At 32.9% G+C, this 26,939-nt stretch overlaps 1 protein-coding gene across 2 annotated transcripts in view; it reads right to left on the bottom strand.

Annotated features, from left to right (window-relative positions):
• Positions 1 to 21,476, bottom strand: part of LOC106645029 (mitochondrial import inner membrane translocase subunit TIM50-C) — a 489,498-nt gene extending 468,022 nt beyond the window's left edge. For both annotated transcript variants that reach the window (XM_089595042.1, XM_089595043.1), the window contains exon 1: positions 20,986 to 21,476. In XM_089595042.1, the coding sequence (XP_089451168.1) occupies positions 20,986 to 21,214 (229 nt within the window). In that variant the 5' untranslated portion in view covers positions 21,215 to 21,476. The remainder of the gene's footprint in view (positions 1 to 20,985) is intronic.
• Between the last annotated feature and the right edge of the window lie 5,463 nt (positions 21,477 to 26,939).

Genomic DNA, 26,939 nt, shown 5'->3' with positions numbered 1-26,939 from the left:
CATATAATAGATCATGTATCATTATGAATACGCTAGTAGTTTTTGTAGGAATTCAATTTTTTTACTTGCTCAGTAATTAGTAAATATGGTTATCTAGAAACTAGTTTTTATATTATACGCGTGTTTAAACTCTGACCTTCAAAACGCTATATTTTCGTTTCAGCACCGTTGGACCTTCTAAAATTTTAGCAGTTCAAATATACTGAGTAAAATGTATTTAAGTTTTCGAGACATTCCGTAATCCAATCATTGCATGAACTACTACCCTGACATATGGATCAAAGGCCCAATTGACAATGACACACATTTTTATGACTAATAAGTTATCAGCCTGTTTAATGCTACTAGATTGTAATAAAAGTTAATAATGATCGGATAGAATAACGTAAGACAACGTTGACATATTCTTGATAATTTATTTTTGCGTGTAATCACATTAAACTTACTAACTTACACAACATATTAAATCCAGTATTGTTAAGTAGTTTTTTTTTAATTCGTTTGAATATGGTACGTTAAACGTCCATTTGATAAAAAAAAAGAAAACGTTTTAAAGTTTGTTGATGTCGTTTTTGTGAAAAGTTAGCAAAAAAACAAGATTTTTGCATTGAAGATGACTAAAGTTTGCAACGTTGCAGGCAACAAAAAAAAAAATTTTTTTTTTAAGAAAAATGCTTTAAACGGTTGACCAACTAATGAAAAAGGATCCTATCGATTTTCAGATCATAAAAATGTACCCTTGTCGAGATATAAGGGTTCAAAGATTTATTTAAGAGTATGGGCGTAGACAATGCGTTTAGGCCTTTAAAACTATCAAATTAAGATTAATATAGTGTATATAAATCAAGGTAAGTCTCTGTCTACGCAGTAACTGATAAAAACCATCAAAAAAGAACTCTTCGCTATGATACCGTCACGATGTACCTAATAACCCAACAAAGTTAAAACAAGCTGTAAACGCAGATACAAATAACTTAAATAATGAATCATCCTAAACGTAACTACTTAGTTCTAGTGAAATTGAATAATTTTTTATTTCTAGTCCACAGAAAATTGGTATATTACATGTTTGATTGCAAAAATGACCGTAACAAACCGGAATTCCGAAAAAATCTAATTTAACGAGCTACATGCCACTGATAATGCCAAGACATACATTAATATTGTTTGGTACACACATTAGTAATAAGTTGCATCAGTTTTCGTCTTCCGAAATTAATAATTTTAAGTGTTTTATAGAAAAAAATGACCGAAATAGACCAAAATTTAGGAAAAATTTATTATCACGAGCTACACGCAACTGATAATGCCTAGACATACGGTAATATCATTTAGTACACACAATAGTAATGAGTTGCAATGAATTTTGTCTTCTGGAATCAATAACTCTAATTTTTTTATTGAAAAAATGACCAAAATATACGAAAGCTAAGTCCAACATGAAATTGAAATTTACACGGGAGAAAGTCTTATTCCAATAACGTGGTGACAATTTTGTAAGATGGCTAATAAAAGTACAAGAGGCTGCTGATCTATTCTTTGAACCTTTATAAAATTCGTTAAAAAATGTTGTAAAAGCTTAATATCAAAAAACATTGGACTTATCTGCCTGCTGTCAGCTGCTTATTGGTTTGAGTCTTTTATCGTAGTTTTTTTCTTAAGTGTTTTACTAACCTGTCAATATTTTATTTTTAAATAAAAAACACTGCTTAAGTAATCATCTAGTAAAATTAATTAATTTTTCTTTAGATATGGATGCATAAAAAAGGGATGTCCTGGGAAAATGAGAATAGCACTAAACCAGGACCCGAAAAGCATCGAAGTGTATGAAAATCACACATGCTTCTGAAGCAGTCACAAGTCTTTAGAAAAAAAATGATGAGAGCAGCTCTTAAAGAGGAGTGTGCTAAGAACTCTGTCACGGCATCGACAAAGCACATCTTTGATACAGTCTCTCTCCAGTATACGCCAATTCTATTATATTTTTATAACGTACCTATTCCTAAGTAAAATATAGCACTTGTAATGGTGCATATTTATAATGGAGTGTAAGAATTTACTTTTTCAGTCGTTTTGAAGCATTGATTGTTATATATATAATGTTCTTATGCAGCTGAGTGTTCGTTGCCAGGTAGAAAGGGGGAGGGGCATAATTAAAAATTAGAAACATGGGCCTTAACGACGGGAAATGAAAGATAATTTTGAATAATAAAATTTTCATCAATAGAAAAAACTGCATACTAAAATCAATGTTTGTTTGAAGGTAAGTAGGGTAGTGAAAAAACTTATCAAAAAACGTAATTTTCGCGAATAAATACGTAAATTTTGTTAACCTTATGAACGAAAATTAGCAAACAGTACCCACTTGGGGTACATTAAGGGGAAGGGGGTTCGGGAAATCAATGCTTGCCGGTGGTACGGCCTGTTCGTGTAGACTTAAGGAAGTTATCTATGGAGCGGCATACATTTGTCTTACTTTTTTCTGAGGGTACAGAAATTAACTATGTTTCGGTCGTTCTTTGAAATAATTTTGACGTGAAATTAAAAAAATTTAGCAGCTGCAGTATCTTTCACAAATTTTTTAAGAAAATAGACATCGAAACAAGAACATTAAACTTTGTTACATCCAGTTCAAATGTACATTTTTTTGACAAGTTTTGTCACCCTTCCCCCCTTTTTATAACTACTAGCCAAAATTTTGGTTGTGTATTTTCAACACGAACTACCTTACGTCATTTAAACTGATAAATATATTACATGATTTATTTTAAGCAGCAAAATATAATCTTTATTTGAAATGAATTATTTTCTATAGTTGAATATTATAATATTAAAAGCCGTAAAGGTGAAAATATTGCAAAATTTTTTGTTATGGATTAGAGTACAGAATGAAAGGTTATATCAACGGAAGTAGAGTCTGAATGTGAATTGAAAATGTTTAAAACTTGGTGTATTTATTAATCTTAAACATAAAAATACCGTTTGTCTATATATTTTTGGTACAAAGAAAGTGTATATTTCACTGTTAAAAAAGAATTTTCAATAACCGAATAACCCAATAACTCCATGTGTATGTATAATTGGTAGAACAAAGACATGCTGCTGCTACGCATCTTGTTCTTTGATGTTTTGTGTCGTTACAAATATTACGGTTCCATACAAGGTTTTGCTAGGTACCTACACGATAACCCGGAGCTTTTGAAATATCGTGTCAAAGAAAATGTTATGGTTATTTCCAAAAAGTTGATTAAGTCCTTTTCAAAGTGCTATCATCTTCTTTTTTTTTATGAAGATTTGCTTAAAGAAGTTTGCGTCAATGATAGCGTGTTTGTTGACGCAATGTTCCGGAGTAAACCCAACGTCAAGGGAGTAGAGCAGTACTTAACTGTAATGGCCAAAAAATAGAACGTGATAACATGTATTGTACATAACTGTATTTTTATAATAGATGCGTCTACATTTTGGAAAAAAAAGTTATGAAAATTTTTGAGTGCGTTAGTTCAAAACCCTTTAGGTTTGCCTCTCGTGGCAATATATATATATATATATATATATATATATATATATATATATATATATATATATAATATGCTATCTAAGACATTAGGTACTGTTTTCCCTTAGTGCATTATATGCTACTGTGTAATTTCGAGTCAAACCCTACGATATAAAAGAAAAATTCCGTTAAAGTATGGCATTAAAAAAAGCTTTATGGAAGTAGAAGTTGAAAAAACAAGTTGAACAAACCTAGTAACGTGAATATTGTCAGAGTCGATTTGAAAATAAAAATAAAGGACCCGTAAATAAATCGACAGAAGTAAGACATTTTTTAAATTACTTAATATTAATCTTGAAAATATTATAAGGTACTTTACCCTCTTGTCATTCATTATATTAAACAATTCATCATGATCTTGTCGAATAACTTCGAGTATTTGAATAATAGTCTACCATTTTCTATAAACCATTTTAATTTACAAAATTTAATTTGGCCCTTTTACACATTTTTTTTTTTATGATAGACAGACAAAGCTTTTTTTTAAATATGACACATGACACACTAAGTACGTAAAATTCAGTTTTCTTTTCATTTCACGTTACTTATAGTACCAAAACTTGTATCAGAATCAGTGTAAAATAAAATATACCGATTAAAAAATTTAGTTAAAAAAAATAGAATAATGTAGATCGGTTTTTAGGACTTAAATGAATGTTCTACACCATGTAATTTGAAAATTGTGAGTTAAAGGGACTGTACATACAAAAACGTAGCACTACAGTTTTTCATGTTATACGTAATAGCAATTTGGATGAAATTCGAGGGCTAACACTAATATTGTCAATCTACTGTACTTATTGTCATAGATAGTTCCCATCGCATGGGCTATCATGAGCCGTCGTGCAAGCAATGCATATAACGCTGTATGGAGTGTCTTAAAGGAAATTTGCCCCTCTTTTGCGCCACAACTTTCCATGTACAACTACGAAAAAGCGCTTATGCGATCATTGCTATTCCCCAAAATAAAGGTCAAGGGATTTTATTTTCATACATCGCAAGTAAGTTGAATTTGAAAGTTAATGTCAAGTTAATATACATTATAAGTCATACTATTATTTTCATGCTTGTAGTAGTGCGTAAATAAAAATACACTGTATCATTAATATTTAATTATAAATGTTGCAAGTAGTACATTTTGTCACAGAAGTGTGATAGCCACCAGGAATATTTTACAGTTAGACCTGTAAGCTAGCCCTGATTGGATCGCACGTATGTAAAGAACACTATTTTTCTACCGAGGGAGCACTAGCCCCTCATTGCATCTAAGAGTACAATCGTTGTAGCTTTGGCAGTGGAATACTATAATTTGCTCTATAGATATGTAAGCCTGTACTCTCACGATTCAACAATTCGTTGTAACCTCGATCTTATCTATGCTTCTCTACTTTGAAATAAAATAAAAATAGATTCAATACACCAAAAAAAAAGTTCGAAGCAATTTTTAAGTAATGAAAGTCATAAGGATTAAAAAATACAAAATTTCCTCGTTCCACGTTATGGTAATGTCTTCATTTTCGTAGCCCGTATCTATAGACTTGAAAGAAATCAAACTGTTTTGGTCTGGCAGCCCTTATTTCTGTTAATAGTTTTGGTCCGTGTGATGAGATTTATTCTTGATAAAGTTACCCCTAGTTAAACCTTGCCTTATAGTAGCACCTCATAAGGTTTGAGAAGCAGATCTGTACACTTCTCAAAACTTACCACATGCTACTAGGGATGGGCTTTCAAAAAAAGTTAAAAATGATTACTTTTTATTTCAGGCTGTGGTGCGTACACTGCTAAAAATAATCAGCTGATTTGTCAGCTGATAAATCAGCTGATTTCTGATGCCAAATTGTCAGCTAATTTCTGATGCCAAATCGTCAGCTGATTTTTTGATTGTGCGAAAAAATATAAGTCCTATCAATGCGAAAAAATACAAGTCCCGAGAAAAAATTTTTTTTTGGCCATCATGAAAACTATGCATTCAGGGACTTATACAGTAGAATGAGACAGGTGATGATTGTGAGTTTAAAAAAATTTTTGATAACCAAAATTACAAGTTCCATGCGCTGAAAAAGTATGAGTCCCGTCAGTGTGACAAAATACAAGTCCCGACGGAAGTTTTTTTTTTTTTTGTTATCATCAAAACAATGCGTTCTGGGACATTCACAGTAAAATGAGATGGGTGAAAATTGAGAGGTTTAAAAAATTTTCACCTGTCACGTTCTATTGTAAATGTCCCAAAGTACAGACTTTTGATGTTCTTAAATGTAATTTTTTTTTCTCTGGAACTTATATTTTTTGGCACTGAAGAGACTTAAATGTCCCAAAACGCATTGTTTTGATGGACAAAAAAAAATTTTTCCGTCGAGACTAGTATTTTTTCACACTGATGGGACTTGTATGTTTTCGCACAGTCAAAAAATCAGCTGACGATTTGGCATCAGAAATCAGCTGATTTATCAGCTGACAAATCAGCTGATTTTTTTTAGCAGTGTAAGGCAAAAGTCGAAAGAATATCGACTATTTCTTCGTCAAAACTATAAGATTAATAATCCTAAAGGGCATCAAGTAATAAAACAATTGTTGGTATTGCCACTTCTTCCCGCAGAAAAGATAAAAGAGGGATTATTGTATACAACAGATTTTATTGCAAAACAATTTACCGATGATGAGCATGCCAAAAAAAATGGCAGAGGTTCATCAGCTTCTACTACGACGTCGAGAGGATGACTAATAAGAAGCCTCATGTGTTTTCCGTGTATGAAATGGTCGATCGTACTAATAACTACTTGGAGACCTATGATCGAATTTTACACGAGCTATTGGGTACTAAACCGAGTACTTTCAAGTTCTTGAGTGCGTTATACCTATAATATATGTATTATACGTGATCCTATTAAATTACGTGTTGTAGAATGAATTAATTTTTTATTTCCAGTTTGCCTAATTAATATTAAAGAGAAGTCCATCCTGGATCTTCAAAGAGCCAGAAAGAAAATTGAGACAACTGTGGGACCCAAGGTAGCGCAGCGCCTTCGTGATGAAGCAATCACTAAAGCCTGGACCTCCTTACGTTCTGATCCCTCATGGTCAGTCGAGAAGTTTATCAGAAATCTAGCTGAATTTGACGATGATTCTTTGATACACCAAATAGAATTACGTAAGTTACGTATGTAAGTTAAAATGTGGGTGTATTGAATTTTGGGTAACATCAGAGTCTTGTAGTTATAACTCTGTTGTACATGTAGTTACAGTTCGGTATTTGCTAAAGAACCAAATAAAAGCGCTTAAAAAAAAATTATAGTGGGCACAAAAAAAGTAATTACGTGATAAAAATGATAAACTGCTTATGAAGAGGTGGAATGAAAGTGATTCTCCTGTGCAAGACGAAGACTGATGATCTGAAATTTAAAAATGTTCGAAATTAAAAATCTGCCAGACAAAAACACTTTCTGGAGTGGGATTCACAAAGAGTGCAGATTTTTTCCGGATTTTGGTACAGGGTTAAGTTGACACGAGTGCTTGTCAAGAATTAAAAACTGCCTATAGCAATGATTCAAATATTAATTTAAGAACGATTACTTTAAGTAATCGTACATAGTTGTAAAAAAAAATTTTATATTATGCAGTAAGGGCATAAAAGTGAGAAATATCTCGGATTGCATGTATATTGCTTTGTGCAGCAAAGCCGAGGGTGTCAAACATGAAATCTAGACATTTTTGAATGTTTCTCGCCATGCGTATATTATAATTTAGCTTATCATGGCTTAAAATGATACGCTTGCTTCCGTGCAGTGAAAGTAAACTGTCAGGTCAAGTCGAGATAGGCTACGAAAATTGTTTAAAATTATAATAAAAAATTATTTCAAAGTTGTGTATAGAAATAAAATATAATAGTAAGATTTTATTGTAGAAATATAGAGAAATGATTAAGTACCGGAAACTCTACGTAGAAGTATTACTCTATCTCGTAATAGTGTAACTTCTTAGTTAAACCAAATATCTATAAAAAAATGCTTTCACCTGCTTGTAGTCAAATGAAATGATTTTATTTATAATTTACCAAATTCTATTGGCTGCGTCACGTATCGTAAATAATTAATTTTGTACACAGGTCATGTTACAAAGTTCGGTGTATCACATCGAAAAATCTCGGAAAAGTGATCATTTTCTTTTGAATAATAGGATTGCAAGCTTAATACGTAAAACTGCTTTTGGAGTTTTCAAGCGCTAACTATCTTAAATATCTTATAAATATTAATAAAACTTTTCGTAATTCATCACAGCGTAGCGCAACTAAATAGTCTGCAATTTTTCTTACCAGCTATTTTCGTGAATGAGCGCTACGAAATAATGTCTCAGCTTGTTCTTTTTCTGCCTTTTTATCCTTATCTGGCATACTTACAGAAGAGTATCTGCTCCATGTAAGACTGTGCTTTGAACTGTAGCTTAAAACTTGTGTATATCACCTAATGGTACAAGCCGAGGAGGGAGGAAGCTTATGACCCTGCGTTTAAATTTTTGGCACAAAAAATTGAATATTATTTTAAATAAATCAAAGCCTCCCCTTACCAATCAGTTTTGCGGTATTTGTCTGTAGGAAATCTTCACTATAAATAACAACTGACTTTTTTACTCAATTGTTTAGATGAACCAGTGGATGATAAGGAGGACTGGCAAGCCTGCGAAATCGTCGATTCTGATGTAGAAGACGAAGTAATGGATTACCTCGATTTTCGATATGATTCTGACTTTTTTTGTGACGCAAAGAAGTCGACACCCGAGTCACCAGTAGCCATTCAGCTCTATTCATATAGTATGCGAATACGCGAATGTCCCTATTCAAAGAATTCTTTTAAAATTCTTATATAATTAAAAAAAAAGACTGAAAGAATTCTTATAAAAATTAATGTTGAGAATTCTTTTGGTATTTTTTAAGCAATCTTATGTAATACTGTAGTATGGAAGTTATAGTGAACTTTTTAATTAAAAAAACACACATAGAATCCTTATATGGGGAGAAAATATTCATAAATTGCAATAATAGGAACCTTACTTGACACTTAATTGTATTTTTGATGGTAATAAAAATATGTATTGCATTTCACGACATATTTTTAAAATTCCGAACGAATTTATAGAGGATCATCAAAAGTGAATGAAGAGCGGGGCCCAAAGTTCGAGCTACTCTAGACATCACATAACAACAGGAAAATAGTACATGACGTCCCTAAGGCACAAAATAAAACTAATGTGCCTGGAACACGCAGTTAGTGTACATTGCTCCCCAAGTGGCGTGTATTATTTTTTTTTTTACCGAGGGCAAGAAATGCTGTTGTGCGCCTATAGATTCAAAGCACTTTGCTCAAGGGAAGAAAAAATTATTTCACCACTCCATTTTGCCAATCTCTTATTCTGCATTCTAAATCTTATCATTTTTCATAACATCTACCGTATATGTATACAAATATATGTGTTCATACACACATTTACAAATACAGTTTATTTCATTAAATGAAATTTTTTACTTGTACGATCCATCTATGTTCAAGACAGCAATCACTATGGTTTCAAGTGGTGGTGATGCAAATAACTGAGACGGTTGTAATGAACAGGCGTGCAATAGTAAAGCCCAAAGTAATGTTGTCAAAATTGTAGATCACCAGAAGAAGGAAGAGAAGAGGAAGCGAAAAAATATCAAAAAGTGGGTATTTAAGACAAAAGTAGCACCTACAAGTATTGACGAGACAAATGTTAAAAGAATAAGAAAACCAAAGTGAGACGAAGCGTTTTTGTACTTTTAGCTTCACAATTATGATCTCTGTATCGATTGTGTCTTAAAAATATCTGTAAAGCACGTTTATAGATTAGAATGGTAGGTATAATGGTAGAAAAAGCAGGAAGTGGCACAGAAGTTGTACTAATCACACTATTCCACAATTTCAACTAATCCAGCCTCTTTTGAGTATTTTGGTTTACCGAAATCGATAAAAACAGTGAGTATTTTAAAAAATGACCACTTAATGTTGGAAAGTAAGAAAATTACAAATTTCCAAACTATTGTAACAGAATTTCAAGACGAGCGTAGCATAGGAGAATTTTTTTTTATATGTATTAATCGTTGTATTTAAGTGTTGTAGCTATTTAAAATAATTCAATCAATGCAAATCTGACGTACTAGTTTTAGTGTGTAGGCTGAGAAAGTACTAGACGTTAATGTACATTTCGTAAACATAAAAAAATGGTTTTACCTTTTTTTTTCAGTATAATGCTAAAATTCCAATGTAATTTGATCTCTGCATGGCTGTAACTAATATTTATTCTGACAAGATGCGTGACTGTAAATTATTCATATGTTGAGATGTAATTAAGTAATGTTTATTATTAATATTGGTCGTTACGTCGGTGGAGCCAAATGTTAAAAAAATTGTTTGGTAAACATAATTTCTAGTAATTTTTATTTATATTTGTAGGTTCTAGCTACTGCATGCAGAATGAGTAAAACAAAGGACTGGTTTTGATATTAGAACAAAGTATTGAACAGACATTATCTGTGTGATACTATATTATGTTACACAATTTAGAGTGTAGTCATCAAAGTCATGATAAAAGTAGAGAGCATTCGAAGTCTGAGAAGAATCATAGAAAATTATTGTTCTCTTTAGATATTTTTGTAATGAAATTGGTATTCTACAAAAAGTACAAATTAATAGATTAGAAGATTAAAAAGAATAAACTACTGCTTGTAGAGTGGTAGTGAGTATAGCTTCGAAAAGCAAAAGAGAATGTTTATTTTTGTTACATGATAACTAAATGCAAAGCATGATTCCTGGTGCTCAGTGTGCATTGTTTTGATCGTATTATACAATCCAGCTTCAAATTCAGAAATTCAGTAGCAAGTAAGATTTATGGAAGTTCTATATTATTTTCAAATGATAGATACCATTTGTAACGTCTTTTGTTAAAATGTTATGTTGAAAGTATTATTTGTGATCAGACTGTTTTATAGCACACCTGTTTATATTTATATAAAAAATATGTAACAAGCGCAATAACAATAAGGCAAAAACAAAAGCAAATGCTGACTTATATTGTGATAGCAAAGCACAAAGTTAACGTGCTAAGATAATTGATGAAAGGTATTGTTTTATATTACCAACTTGTAAACATGGTACATTAACATTTGTTTTGATAAAAATATCAATTTTTAGAAAAATTCTGTTCTCTTTTAATAATGTAGAGTTGCCTTAACTCATTGTGTAATAAGTTTTCATTCTCAGCCGTTCCTAAAAAAAGTTTTTATTTTTTCTGTTGATTCTTGATTTTAGCTACAATTGCAATCAAGAATAATATTTTAGATTACTAAAACACAAAACTGAGAGTTTATTAAAAATTTGTAGGAAGAATGATATAAATTTTTGTAATTGGTAGTAGATTAATAATTCAATCGTAGGAAGTGATCCGATGCTATATCTCCATCGACATTTTTTACTTAATTTAAGAATGAAGACTTGCATTACGTACATTAAATGCTGTTTTGTAGAATGCATAGTAAGTAAATAACGGTTTTATTATAGTTAACAATAATTTTTATATGGCTTACTTTTACTTGCTATCGCACTTCGTAGTTAAATTTATTATTACAACACTGACTAAAAAATATTTTGATTTTATAAGTCATATATGTTTATTCATACGATCCCAATGAAAATTGAACAACTTTTGTGTAAACTGTGACATCTGTTGGATTATTTGTACATTTTATTTAATCTACATTACCGACTACTTTCGAATCTCCCACCCTTGGTGAAGATACTTGGTTTTCACCTGATTGGTGGGAGATATTTGAAATTGTAGTCTCTGATTGGTGTAAGTTTTGTCCGTTGGGAGAAATGTATATGACTCTTTGCACCGTTGTGCCCTGAAAGATTTTCATGTCTTCGTATGGAATTGTGCCACGGACAAATTTGTTTCTGATTTGCTGTCACTCTGGAGTTTATCTTATTTAATTGAAAAATTTGAAGGTATGTATTTCTGGCAGTACGCATAATTCTGATGCTCATCATGCAAGTGAGATTTCCTGTGTAGCGTTACAAGAGCCTCGGGTAGTTAGTTATTATTAAGGTTAAGTTGCAAGTGTTTATAAAAACAAGGGTATTGTTTTTCAAAGTGGGATCTGTTTTGCAGTAGCTGAAATTGACAAAGATGTATTCTTTGAAATCGATGAAAAAATGCTTGATAAGCTTTTTGACAAGAGTGAATGTGGATATCAGAAAAAATTCTCTATAAAGTATGAATCATGGAAAAAAAATTATCCAAATGTCTCCACAGACCATATTCAAGATGTTTCTTTCAAATTATAAATATTCCTTCCACTAATCCATCAGATGTATGTTCAGATACGAATGAAAGTATACTTGAAATTTCAGAAGTCAGTAATATAATAAATTCTCAGTCTATAGTAACATCTGAATTGAGTGATAGCAATGGATTGCATGAATATCGTGTTGAAGTTGTTTCAAATATTCATGATAGTATGTTACTTTGATATTTGCCTTAAAAAATTCTAATTTTATCTAGGACCAAAGATCTTGTCTAAATGTATTTGATTGTTCTTTAACATTCTCGCAATTTTGTATATGTATTTTTTGTATTCAGTCAAAGTAAAAAAGACGGTAAGAGAGCTTCTTAAAACGACTTACGATGGAGCGATAGTGTTACCTTTTTATAGTCAGGACAATTACGTCAACACACGTGTTTTAAGTGATTTAATAGTTAAATATGAGTTTGATTAGCACCAAAATTATAGGTAAAAATTGAATCTTAATAAATACTGATTTTAGTTGTTATTATCGGTTTCGCAATGCATTTCTTTTACATTGCAGCAATCATGATTAATAATAAATTATCCTTTTTTATAGAATAACGTGTGCCACATTTACTCAGTTAGCTCAGAAATTAGCAGTTATTTTTTCAAAAACAGAAGACACAAAGGATACTGTTCAAAAACTTTTTTACCACCCTTACCAAAAAACTGGTAAAAACATTGGAATAAACGCAGGTGGTGTTCTGTACGATAAATATTTAAAACTAAGACAAAAGTTATCCTCTTTGAATTTGATAACGACCCAAAAAAATTCAATAGGTATTACTTGAAATTACAGCCTATCACTTGAAACTTTTTCTTACTTAATGTAACTTACTGTATTGTCAATTGCAGAGCTCGAGTGTCTTACAGAAGATCCTGATGTGTGTTATCTAAAAAATTTAAAAGAAATAGATTTTACAGAAAGTAACTCAGAAGAAGTTCTAGCCAAATGGAAAAAAACTTTCAAAGTACGAGAAAGATGTAATAATCCCAATGAATTTTTTTCATTGTATCATTGTCTTAACTCCCCTCGTGGACTCACCTTGGTAATTATTACATTTTTTTATCTGCATTGAAAATAAAATCTCATTTGATTTTACAAACTAAATCTTGTAACAAAATTTTTTATACTAACCTATGTAATTAATGCTTTATTTTCACATTTTTTAGCTTTTGGACGACTTTGACTCTTTATTCCCAGATGCTGCACAGATTTTTATAGAAAGTTGGGATCCACTTGCCCCTCATATTCTTACATTAGCTGATAAAAAAAAATTGGGTACTGCAAATACTCTAGAGTTTCAAAGCCTCGTGAAAGATGGTACGTACATTAAAGGTATTTTAGATTTTTTTCTTTTTTTTTTTTTCTTTAATTAGTGTGCTGTCTTCTATTTATTATATTAGTTACATGTATTTATATAACTCGTAATTAGAAACAATTAATCTTTGAAGATTGCTTCACTAACAAATATTATTTGGCAGAAAGAAAAGGTGAAGCAGCATTGCTTATTCTACCAAAATTATTGAGAGTAGTTTTGCGCAAACGTAGAGCACATGTGCCGCTGTTGGAATCTGTTCAAAGTGATGTGACTAACTCGTTTATATTCATTGGAAAGGTACATTAATATCAATTATTATTACATGAATTAAATTTTGTCCCTGTGCGATAAAAGTGCAATTAAAAAAGGTAACACTTTTTTGGCAGTAGATGTAAACAGTAAAGTTCAAAGTGACTGTTGTACTTATACATAGCAGCCAATGTTTCACTTATGATTCAGCAGTGACTAATTTGTGTATTCAAAACACTTTAAATATGCGTAGAGCATTTTAAATACCACTTTACAAAATTCTAATATAAAAAAAAAATTAAAATTTCCATGCCATTTTCAAATCCTTAAAAAACTTTATCTTTGTGCATTTGGCAAATAATTGTCTATTTTTTCAAGTAGTAAAGATAAATTTTAGAGATAACATTTGTTATGTGTTTCAGACACTAGAAGAAATTGAAAAATTCAAGAAAGAAGTCAATCAAAACAAACCTGCTGATAGAATTATATCTTTCATAGCCGTTATCGGTAGCATTGTAGATTCGACTGCAAAAGTATTTGTAGTTATAAATTCACGAAACTATCCTGTAAGTAATTTGATCCATGCAGTAGATTCTTGTTACAAGGTGTACTCCTCTTTAAATACTGACTTTTTCGCTTCATGCCAACACGTCTGGACATTTCTTCAAAAGTAAGTATACAAAATCAATGTGTCAAAGGCAAAAGAATACATTACAGTCGATAGATTTATCATGGATTTGGATGATCTCTGTAATCCTAAGCTTTTTGATTATAAGTCTTGTAAAGAAAATACCAGCGACAGAGTAGCTCAGTAGTTTATTTTTGTTAAATAATTCAACCATAAGTAAATTAGTCACAGTTAAGCAATTAAATTATTATATGTAAAAGTAAGTTCATAGTAATTCGCTAATTTAATATTTACATACTGTTGAGTAGAATCATTGAAAACAAGACATTGAATCCATAAAACTTTTAATAAATACAAAACTTTTTAAAATGAATTTAGAACAGACACTTTTAAATCCAACATTACGTTTGTATAATGATCCAGTAATACCACGAAACTCAGTCCAAATATTAGTAGATTCTTTCATGGAATTCAATATTCAATATGTGCAGTTTTTAAAACAGACATTAAATTCCATTTTATTCAATGTTGATGAAAAGGTAGTAAAAAACATTAATACAGTTTTTAATGATTCGTCAAAAATTTTTAAACGATTTGAAACTGAGTACTTAAGGTTTATCTACTATCAAGAAAAACTCATGATTATGCCAGTGCCATTAAAAATTGGATCAAAGCATCAGGTTGATGATGATAAAGAGCTTATTAAAATTAAAGAAATTACAATGCAATATATACCGCTAAAATGGTCATTAAAACTTTTTTTGGAGATTCCGGGAATGTTAGATACCATACTAAATTATATGAACGAGCTTACTGAAGAAAAAAGCGTTGTTTATAACATTATTTAATGTGAAACTTGGAAAAATTTAAAAAAAAAGTTTGAAAATAAATTAGTTATACTCCTTTACATTTTTCAAGATGACTTTAAAACAGGGAACGCACTTGGTTCCCACGCTGGGACAAATAAATTAGGTAGAGTTTACGCGTCAATAGCCTGCTTGCCAGCATTTTTATCATCTCAACTTATCAGTATATTTTAAACATGCTTGTATTATGCAGAAGATCTAAAAGATTTAGGTAACCGCAGAATTTTTCTTCGGCTACTAAAGGAACTAAATGAGATAAGCCGTAAAGGTATGTATTCATATTGTCAGTAACAGAAAATCTTATCATTTATATTTTCAATTGTGTCTGGTGTTAGGTGATAATCTTGGCTTGAACCAAATATTAGGCTTTGTTGGCAACTTCACGTCGGGAAAACCATGCAGAATATGGCGGGCCTCGATAAATGACATTCAAACATTGACTTTTTAAGATAAAACTTTATTACGGAGCAAAGTATCTTACGAAAAGGATGTTCTTGAAAAAAATCAGCGAAAAAGTGGGATAAGAGAGTCTTGCGTATTTAATGAAGTTGACGGTTTCCATGTGTGTGAGAATATCACCTTAAATATAATGCACGATGTCTTCGAGGGCACAGCAAATTATACCATGGCAAATATATTGAATGATTTAATATGTAATTAAAATTGTTTTTCTCTTACGTATTTGAATGGCCGGTTGCAGACTTTTAATTTGACATTTAAGAGAATTCTTAGCACTGTACCTACTATTACTCGGGAGCGTATAGTGACGAACAAAAAACTAAAAATGTCCGCCACCGAAATGATTATTTTCGTGAAATATTTTGGATTGATCATAGGAGATAAAGTTGGCGAAAATAATAAAGCGTTTTATGGATACTCACAAGGAGAATAGTATCCATTATTTTATCTCCTAGACTTATTCACAGTCAAATCATTAGATTAGGTCAATGTGTGACAGATTTTTTACGTTTATACAAAAAGCTATACGGTGTATTAAAATAAAAATTTCATCTTTTATTGCACCTCGTTCTAGTTCTCATTAAAAATGGACCTGCCGTCAATTTTTGGTGTATGAGATATGAATCACATCATACGCTATTAAAATTGACAGCTGTTACGACCAGTAACAGACAAAATTTGTTAAAAACCTTAAGTATTAGAAGCTTATTACAATTAGTCTATCTGCGACTTACAAAAACCATTTCTCCTGATGCTGTATTTTTCGAGAAAGCAGTTGAAATCGACATTTACGAAAAAAAAATTATTTCCCAACATACAAGACAAAAAAGTGTTTTATGTTAATGAATTACAATATAATGGATTAATTTATAAGGTAGGTATGGTACTTTTAGTTGAAAATAATGGTGACGAAACAATTATTTTTGGAAATGTTGATAAGATCTATGTTTACGACAATAATGTATTTTTAGCACTCAAACCGTTACTAAATAAGTCTTTTTACGAGCACTACTTTGCTTATGAAGTAAAAAAGATAGATTCAATTATATTGAAAAACGCCAATGATATTCCGCTAATGCACGAATGTATATTATTTGAAAAAAAAGGATCATTTTTTGTTGTTCCAAGATATATATTGGAATGTAATTGGAAATTTTTTTAAATGTATGTATATTTACCTCTTATAATATGAGGTAAGAACCTTAAATTTAAAAAAAATGTATGCATAAACATTGTACTATTACGTCTTTTTTAATGTGTTGTCTTTTCACTTTTACACTCTATGGTTTACATAATAAAAATAAAAATTTTAATGATTTTGCTTCGTTGATTTAGACTAGTCATTGTTACACTATTTATATACTAGCTCTACCGGGCACATCGGTGCAAATGACTGTTGGCGAGCAATGCAGAAACAGCATGGGTCATCTGCAGTTGTGCTATAGCTGTGGACTACAGTGATAATAGCTGTGCATCTACCTGCATGTGGCGTCACTGCTGTTTTAGCATCTGTCCACGGTCGTACTAGCAGTTATTTTTTTTCAGTGTGTCTAAGGCAGGAGCTGTTGGGTATGCCTTACTGACGAGTCCACCAACAGCTGCGGGACGAAACACGTTGGACATGAATGGCGGTCCAATATTTTACCCCACAATGGTGACCCCGACGTCAACATTCCCGTCTCTTCCGGATCTCATCATGTGATATTACGGCCCTTCGGAGTGAGTCTGATAACTCTCTGAATTCTCCGTGCCTTGATGTAGTGCTTTGTAGCCCCATGATTATCCGCGATTCTTATTATCGGTCCTTGATATACGGTTTCCAAGTTCCTACTTCACCATCGCTCTACTTTCTATCTCATCTGTATACCCGATAGGAAATTTTATTAGGCTGCCCAAGATAGACGTGTGGTCCAACACAGGTAGCTCAGCTTGGGCACAGATTGGCTTGTGTAATGGGGCGCAGACTTGGGCACATGCTTCTCCGCAGCCATCACCTGATTTCGTCTGCACAGCTACGGATGATGGTACACATATATGTATGATTTGCACGAGCGTTGTGTGCGTGTATGTGTAATTAACTAATTAATGTAATTAATTGGTGTGAACGTTGTGCATGAATACAGTACTCACGAAGTTTAACCATCGTGAGTACTGAACTATTTTTTTTATTTTTTTTTTTTATTCGTTTTTCAAGTTTTTGTTTAGTGAACTACATGAATGCAGTACTAACATTTATAGAGCTTCGTTCTTTCTACGGGTCTGGCAACCCCATTGTTACCTGAGAAATTGTGTTTTTATACTCATGTCATGTTTAAAGAACTTCGTTCTTACCGTGGGTCCCATGACCCATTTATCCCCCCTGGTTTGTTGTTTTTTTTTATTTTATTTTTTGTTTTTGTTTTTCATTTCTTGTTTTATTTTTTTGTTTCATTTCTTGTTTTATTTTTTTTCATATTTCATTTTATTACACTTTTTTTCATTTTTTTGTATTTCCTTTATTTAATTTCTTTCTTATTTTCGTATTTAATCTTTTTTTTTTCATTCCCTTTTTTTTCATATATCATTCCTTTTTTTCATATTTAATTTCTTTACTTTTTTTTTCATTCTTTTGTATTTCCTTTATTTCTTTTTTTTTCTATTTATATTCATTCTTTTGTATTTACTATATGTCATTCCTTTTTTCATATTTCATTTAATTATTTTTTAATGTAACATTTTATTTGTTCAAATTTCATTTAATTTCATTATTATTTTTTTTTATATTTCATTTTTTCATATTTCGTTTCTTTTTTTTTCATATTTAATTTCATTACTTTTTTTTATTTCTAACAGTAATTATTAGCATTACTGGAATGCCAAAAAAACCTCAGGTTTAATGAAAATCGGTCGGTATTTTATGCATCAAATGCCTAAAATACAAATATTTAATGCGTAATAACGTGCCTTGTTATATTTAATCTACATAACCATATTTATGCTAATTAAATTTTTTTTTCTTTTTTTTTTTTCTTAGATGTATTATTTAGAAAACAAATACATACTTTATCATGAATTAAATGTAGTATCAGTGAATGCATATAAAAATGGAATATTATAGTTACGAACCACACGATAAGTACAAGTAACCAAGTTTCTATAGCCGGCAGCGCTCGTAGCAGAGTGGGTAAGGTACAGGACTTATATGCAGGAGGTCGAGGGTTCAAATCTCTTTAATGGAAAATGTTTTTTCTATTTTTTTTTTTTTTTTTTTTTTTTTTTTTAGAATTGTAAAAGAAAAAAATTCAAAGTCAAAGAAAAATTACTGTGGAAAAATAAAATTAAAATTTGTTAAAAAATTAATTGCTTGGGAGTGTGAGGGGGAATAGTGGGTAAAGGTGTGCAGAAGTGTAACACGGCACGGTTGGTAGATATACATATATAGTGGGGAGAGGGGAAGTGTATACAGGTGAGGGAGGCGGGGTAAGGGGGGAAACTTGAGAGAAAGAGATTTCTGATTCAAAAAAAAAAAATCTGTCGGTTTTAAAATTCCAGCCCCCCGAGTAACGCGACATAAAGAACTTCGTTCTAAAAAGACTATTCCTACATGTGCTTTAATTTTTTTCAAAGCTATTCTTAAGGCTTAGTAAATAAATAAAGAAGTTAGTTAAAATATGTTTATACACTTCTCATTAAGATTCACCTGATATTTACAAGTGTACTCGAGTGCATAAGGTTTATCGCGAGTATAACTATATATGTACTTTAAGCTGACGAAATCAGGCGACGGATGGGCAGAAGCTTGGGCACAAGTCTGCGCCCAATTACAAAGATACACTAGGCCCCACCTTGGCTAACTGGGCATCTTGACTTAGGTCAAGCTATCGCCAATTTTCAATTTCCAGTCGGGTAGTCACTTTCCGACTCTTCATAGTCGTCGTGACTGGGGGGGGGGGGGAAGTATGTGAGGGACTCTGGTATCACTACACGATATTTATCTAACTGTCCGCTAGGCATGTCACCTCTCCTTTGTGCTTATCCGCGAGTGGCAGGATTATCCATAAGTTAGTATGTGAGGAAGTCCCAGTTTAGTGTGAGCACCCCAAGTAGGTGTCTCAGGCAGGAGCTGTTGGCTATGCCTTACTGACGATTCCCCCAACAGCTCCGGAACGATACGTTGGACATAAGTGGCGGTCCAATATTTCACCCCACACAATTTCATATACCAAAAAATTGTTAATTATATTAATTTTTGTGCTGAAACCCTACAGTAATTCAACTTGCAAGATGCTAAAAATTATGGTGATCAAAAGTGTAATGAAAACAAAAACATTTTTGTGATAATGTAATAAACAATTTTTTTGTACAATTCTGTTTTTACTTTAGTATGACGAAATTTCTGACAAATTGTGCCATGACGGTCACGTAACGGTCAACTGACATTCATGACATACGATTTTTCAGGACGCGTCATAACGCATCTCTAGGTGGAAGAACGGCTGCTGGCCGTCGACCAGCGGGATAGTATACTTTTATACATGCACGAACGTAATTTCACATAAGTTTTCACAGATGCTTTTCTTGCGATTTTAAATGGGTCAAAATCAAGTAAATGATCGTTTTCGACGTATTTTTTACCTCTTTTTCGAATAGTGCAAGCTATTTTTTAATCCGCATTACCGTTCGCTAGGTATAAACATTTTTTTACAAAAAAATACATAACCCTTACACTAAGGATCTAAAAATTTCACTATCTTTTTTAGCGACCTCAATTTAGGGATTAATTTTCGATTTTGTGGAGCAGTTCTGCAGTTACTTTTTTTACAACTAGCATGCAATCTTTTTTAATTAATTGCTAATTGGATAGCCTATAACGCATACTAACTTGAAATGAAATTTCTGTTGAAATTTGGGTTTGATTAGTTCAGAAGTTTTGAAGATTTTTGCGAACTTATAAATAATCACTTTATCCTTATCGCATAGCAAGATTGAATCTCATAGCAAATGATATATGCCACCTGTACCGAAATTTAATAAAATTTTTTAGCAATAGCTGAAAACTGCTTCAAAGTATTCCTTATTTTGAACAAAAATGATTTATTGACACAAACATCACAATTGAAAGATTAGACAGCAGTTATTAATGTAATCAATTTTTGAAAACTACATTCATGATTTAGGTAGTATGACAACTAAAATCGGGTGGTAAGTATGTCGTGATGCATGTTATGAAACAAATACTTTAATAAACAGGTGAAATACTAAAAAAACTTGCTCAAAGTAAAAATTTACAGGTAATCTCAGAAGATTGCGGCTAATTACAAGCACCAACAGAAAAAAACGAAAAATTCTTACAATAGCCCATGGATAGAGACCATGTTAATAATCATACCCTTTATGGTGCCTTGTATTAGCATTTGAATAATAATCTACTGTGAATACATCAAAGAAATCAAAAAAACGTTTAAATATTTTCATCCTAAGAAAGGTTCGAATGGTTTACAAAAAATATACACGAAAGGATCAAATTATCAGTTAGTTTGTACGTAAAAGATTTCGAAATAGTAACCACTAACTGTAAGTATTGAAAGCATGTGGGTGCCACACAGTAAACCTCTTTGACATTCTGTAAGAATACTGTACTAAGTGCTCCAAATACTTGGTATAGTTGAATGGTTGAGTAGGAGAGTAGCAAGAGCTAACAGCTGCAAATTTGACAAATGCTAATTTTTTCATAGCATTCATGACGCTTGGTAGAGAAAAAAATAACGAACAATTAAATAAAAAAAAAACACGACTTAGCATGTGCCGTACTCATAAAATTTGTAATAACGACGTAATTTTTTCTCAACAGTACAAAATATTACACTGCACTCGTCACACGTAACAAACTAAACTTTTTAATAACATAAACTTAATAAACTTCAAAATCCATACAACAAAGTTTTTTAAATGTCATGAAGCTAATCATTGTATCAAATTCCAGAAAAAGTTCGCGTTAACACGTTTAGGCCGCGACCGCACGTCAGCTTAAAATATCTTAGGCTCAACAGTAGCGAAAGCTCTAATCCAGCCGCAACTATCATAAGATTTTAAAAATACTACTATATGTAAAAACCTTAAATGTATTTATCATACTTCATTCTAGTAAAGACTTACGTAGTAATTAAAGTAGTGACATGTAGTTAATTTAATCGCAGAAGCTGACTGTTAGGCTGCAGTCCCATGGTACGAAATAGAGCTCCGCAATAGAGTCTATTGCGGAGCTCTATTTCGTACCATGGGACTGCAGCCTCACGCCACATGTAGCGCAGTAGAGCACGCAGGATAGAATAATCCCCATAAGCGGCAGTCTTAAGTCTCTATTGCGCTGCAGGATAGCTCTATTGCGCTGCAGTATTGACCTATTGAGCTGCAGGATAGACCCATTGCGCGGCGCAATAGACTTAAGACAGCCGCTTATGATATGAGGACAATTCTATCTTGTATGGTGTATGCTCCATTGCACTCCATGTGACTGCAACCTTAAGGCTCGGGCACATGGAACCGCGTAAAGCGTAAAGCGTTTCGCGTATCGCGTAAAAGTAAGGAAGGTCAGGTATACACCATTTTGTGGTCACATAGAAAAGGCGTAAAAGCCTCGCGTTTCGCGTAAGTGTGAAGTAGAGAAGAGTTGACCAATCTGCTGTCTTCTCAACAAAAAAAGCTTTTGAAGTTCTCAACGCAAGTGAATTCTAACCTGCGTACATGTCAAAAAAAAAGTTTTTAAGTATATACTTCTTTTTTTCTTTTTATTTAAGAGCCGTTAATACATTTCATACAGCTTAATCATTAAACTTCTCACTTTTTCTTTGTGATATTGGGTCATTGCATAGGTCGTATAGACTTTCCACAATTTGCCTAAAGTTCTTACAATTTGTTTTTCATCCATGTCAGAAATCTGATTAATTATACAATTGATACTGTAATTGTTGTTGTTGGCATTAGCTGCTGACTGTATTTACAGGTTGCGTACTTTATTGAAGAAATTTGTCATCGCGCACATGGGAACAAAAATACGGGCGTAACTTTATTTTTGCCATGGGTGCGAGCGAGACAGCATGTGCGAAGCCAACGAAATACTCGCTGTGATTGGTTTATAAACACTTACGCGCGTATTTTTTACTCCCATGCGCGCGATGAAAAATTTTTTTGCGTAAAGCGTACCTTACCTAACTTTCCCTGATCCTACAATTTTACGTGATATGTGATACGCTCATAGAGGTATAAGAATAGAGGAGAAAAGGGGGCGTGATATGCGACAGCAGAATTCGCTACGTAACGGGGCATCTGTCTTTGTCTGGCAGTTATGTCATTGGTCGAGTCATACATGAGAATATGAGATTGAATCAACTGTAGGACTCAGGACGAAGAAGTAGCCAATAACGTGGCTTTGGCAACAAGGACAGATGCCCCGTTACACTTAGTTATGCTGTCGCTGCCGCTAATGGGCTAGTATAGCGCTTTTTCCCTCTATTCATATACCTCTATGGATACGCTTTATGCTTTACGCGGTTTCATGTGCCCGAGCCCTTAGGATGCATGCATTCCCTTGGTACAAGATAGAGGATAGAGCATAGAGCTCCGCAATAAACTGTCCGCAATAGAAACACAATGGGTGTAATCCGCAATCACCACCAGCAGTGGCAGCAGTTACACAACGTTGTCACGTCTCATACATGTAACTGCTGGTGATGATTGCGGATTACACCCCTAATCAGAGCTATTACGGGTAATCGAGCTGTTGTGGGTTGTGGGCTGTGGGTTGCGGACGTTTTTATATTTTCGTATAAGACTGCAATGTAACTGTCGAAAATGTGTGAGGTTATGTAGAGTATTACTTTGCTAAAAGAACCGGATCTAACTAAAAGTGGTTAGAAGAAATCTTAAGTAAACGAAATAAATCATTTAACAACAATGCAGTCAATTTTTAAATCTCTGCGTCCATTCTGAAGTAATTGAAAAATAAACTAGGATCAGTACTTTAGAGCAGGGGCATCAAATTATCACTATCCCCTTGTAAAAGTAGTTGCTACACCGTATATATAAATAAAACTAAATTTTGCTGTTCAATATTGCGCAATCTATAGGAATTATAGGCATCAATCACAAAATCCATTTTTTTCACAAACTCAGCCGATTGCTCCTACGTGTTGGACACCAAAATCTATTAACATCGCCTTTTCTGGCAGCTTCGCCAGCAGTTCTTATCGCTGCAGCCATTCGCTTACTCAAAAGTTGAAAAGTTGTACTCCCTTTCATTCAGTCAAAATTATTTGGGTTGAAATGAGTATCACTTAAAAATGCGAATAAATTCGAGGTATCGTTTGTATTGTCCATTCCATAAGTTTTAACCAAGTCATTATAAGACATTATAACTTTGTCTTGTACGTGGTCTCAACTGCTACAGGGGTCTGATCGCGATTCTCCGATACCTCGCAAATCGCTGCGAGGTGGCTGATTGTAGCAGACGACATTGAAAACAACGAAAAGTAAGAAATTGGCACTATTGGCATCACTGAATGTGCAAAGGCGCCAAATTTGCAAGATGTTTAAAAATATATAAAAATACTGTTAATAATGTAAACACAAAGCCACCCAAGTTTTTTTTCTTTTAAATTTCCTACATGATTGCGCATTAATTGCATTTGATGTAATTAATTTAAACAAAAAACAAGTATGTACAGTCTTTGATTATTTTTTATTTGTAAGTAATCATATGTAATACATTCTTTTTAATACAAAATATATTTAAAAATTTTAATTATCTAGGAACACATTATTCTCTGACTCAGCGGAACAATACTGGCGTTTGAGATCGCTATCTAGATCACAATAATACATGTATATCTTGCTTAGAACGTGAGTTATAAATTAAATAAAAGGAAATAAAAAAAATATTAAGTCTAGTAAGTTGTAGAAAAGGAATATGCACATTGAATACGTGGCACTTGTCGCAAGTACCGACATTTCCGCGAGGCTCAAAAAAAATCTCCATCGCTGTACACGCTGTACTTAAGGCACATTGAAGTTAGAGTACGAACTCTGAACATCGGTATTAACAATGTTTTAACAGAATTTTGGCGTACTAGCAGTAAATATCGAGCAGTTAGATGCTTGCATTACGTGAATGTCGACGAACGAACACCCTATCACGTACATTACAATCATTCGTTTTACTCAGCAAAATAGTGTTGTATGATATTCCTTCTGACTTGCAGACCAAGTTCGTATTCATTATTTTGATTCAAGCGATAAACGATTGGTTGTTTATTGATCCGTGGAACAGGTGGCATGTCAACTCTGGAATGTTAATACCCTTAGTATATATACTAGCTATAGTGTAAATATAAAATGTTAGTAACAAAAGTGTATTACCCTTCTCGTCTTACAAAGTTGTAGAAAACTGCGGCTGCTTGAATGATCTTGCACGAAAAGGTTGGGGTATAGTGTAAAACTCGTTCGCCGCAGCGACATACTTGTTCCCATATTCCAACGCTTTGTTCAACAACGCATCGGGTGCCTCTCACAGCTGCAGAATACTCATACGCAGAAGTATGTGGAACAGCGTCAACCACTGGCATAAGCAGAATTGGCGAGCAAGTAAGTATAGCCGTTGTCGGCTAAAATGAGAAAAATTAACAGCACTGGGGAGTTAAGATACATTAATGTAATCTAAGTAGAAATTTTCACTTTACCAACGAAAAAATATCGTCCCTCGTTGTTAAGGATCTCCTGATTATTTCGCAAGTTATACATGTAAGTACGTATATCAGAAAATCTCCAACTAAATGTATCGTGAGTTGATCCACAAGTAGTTCTTAGGCTTAAAATATTATAGTTGCAGTCGACCACCTACAGGTTACGTAATATATCAAAGGGCATTATCAAAAAAATTATATTTCTGTCATGAATATTTGTACATACCAACTGCACATTGATAGAATGATAAAAGTGGTGTTCAACGTACGCCTCTTCGTTTACGGATGGTGCAATGATTTGAACTAGAGTACCATCTAGAGCACTAAGAACTCCAGGAAAACCGATTCTCTCCCTAAAGCTGAGAATAAAATATGAACATGTATTAAATCATACACATGAGTGACGCACGATTTACTGACAGGTAAATTCATTATTTCAAATTGGTACAGTAATTCGTGTTGACACAAATTAATATGAAATGCGCATAGGGACAAACAAAAATTTTAATCTCTATGTCTTACCAATTTTCTACTGCCTGTCTTTCAGCTTCGTTCCTGGCGAAAACAATGTAACGGCTTGATAATCTGTTTACAGCTGTCACAACTCGGTGAAGGCAACAACTAAATGTGGATTGTGACATAGCATGTAAATAATCCAACCCGGTATCATTTTGATAAGCCCCCGACGCCAAAAAACGGAAGGTACTTAAAACTTGTGTGTGAATAGGGAGACCGTTGAGATGAATGGGCAAAAACTCAGCGATTTCATCGATGAATGTCATTGCGACCCAAGGCAGCATCCTATACATTTTTCTGAATAGGTTGTCTCCGATTTAGAATGGGTTTGTTGTATCCCGCAGATATCTCATTTGCTGAGCATGACTACCCATTTCCCCAGCTTGCTCGTCATCTTCATCGTACTGAATGAATCTCGTCTAGTGCTTCTTGGTCTGGATTTTGTGGCTCTATAACCCCATTATCCACATCATCGAAAACTAAAGCCGTTCATAACGTTAATTAGCTGCACGCGTGAAAGACGAGCACATGGAAGGATTATTGAGAGTATTTGTTAAAAAAGTACCGATAATATTAATATAAATAAAAATAAAAATTATACTTACTAATCACTATAAAAAAAAACTAAGCGCAGAGACGTGCGACTTGATGTAAAATGATTATCTTGCAAAAGATTATGATGCTTACATATATGTGTATGTACACACTATAAGCGTTTCTTATTTCAGACACCGCGAAATTCAAATTTTCTCATAAAGTTTTCAATTTAATTTGAAAACCACTGCACTTCTTACTCGATTGTCGGTATCGTAGTTTAAGCTACGTCCGTCAGAATCGTGTCTAGTTTTTCGCTGCCCACCCTTTTTGTATGCACTTATATGTTGGCTCTCTCTCTCTCATACGCACGCGGGTCTTGAGGCATGAGGGGTATAAACGAGTTTGAATTGTAATAACGTAGTTATTCAAGTGCAAAAAAAAGTTAAATTTAAACTTTTCCTTCTCAACGTTACCAAATTATGACTTTCTGTTGGGGGATAAGAAGAGACTTAAACAAGTGAGTAGAAATTCACATATTAAGCAAAGGCACCCATGTTTATACATGCAGGAACATAACCTACAGTAGGCCGTGGCGTATGGTTTATAGATCATGCATACACACATTCCTCTTTAAATAAAAGACGGATGTTACAACAAAATTCAAAATAATTAAATTGTTTCCGCATGACCAGAGTATGGAGTCGGAACAAAAATCATGTCGGTGGTGCGTCGACGAG

This window comes from Copidosoma floridanum, unplaced genomic scaffold (genome assembly GCF_036245765.1).
Source record: "Copidosoma floridanum isolate Cflo_tuat_1 unplaced genomic scaffold, Cflo_Japanese_pri ptg000024l, whole genome shotgun sequence".
Lineage (NCBI taxonomy): Eukaryota > Metazoa > Arthropoda > Insecta > Hymenoptera > Encyrtidae > Copidosoma > Copidosoma floridanum.
The sequence above is the reverse complement of the archived record's forward strand: the minus strand, read 5'-3'. Positions and strand labels throughout refer to the sequence as shown.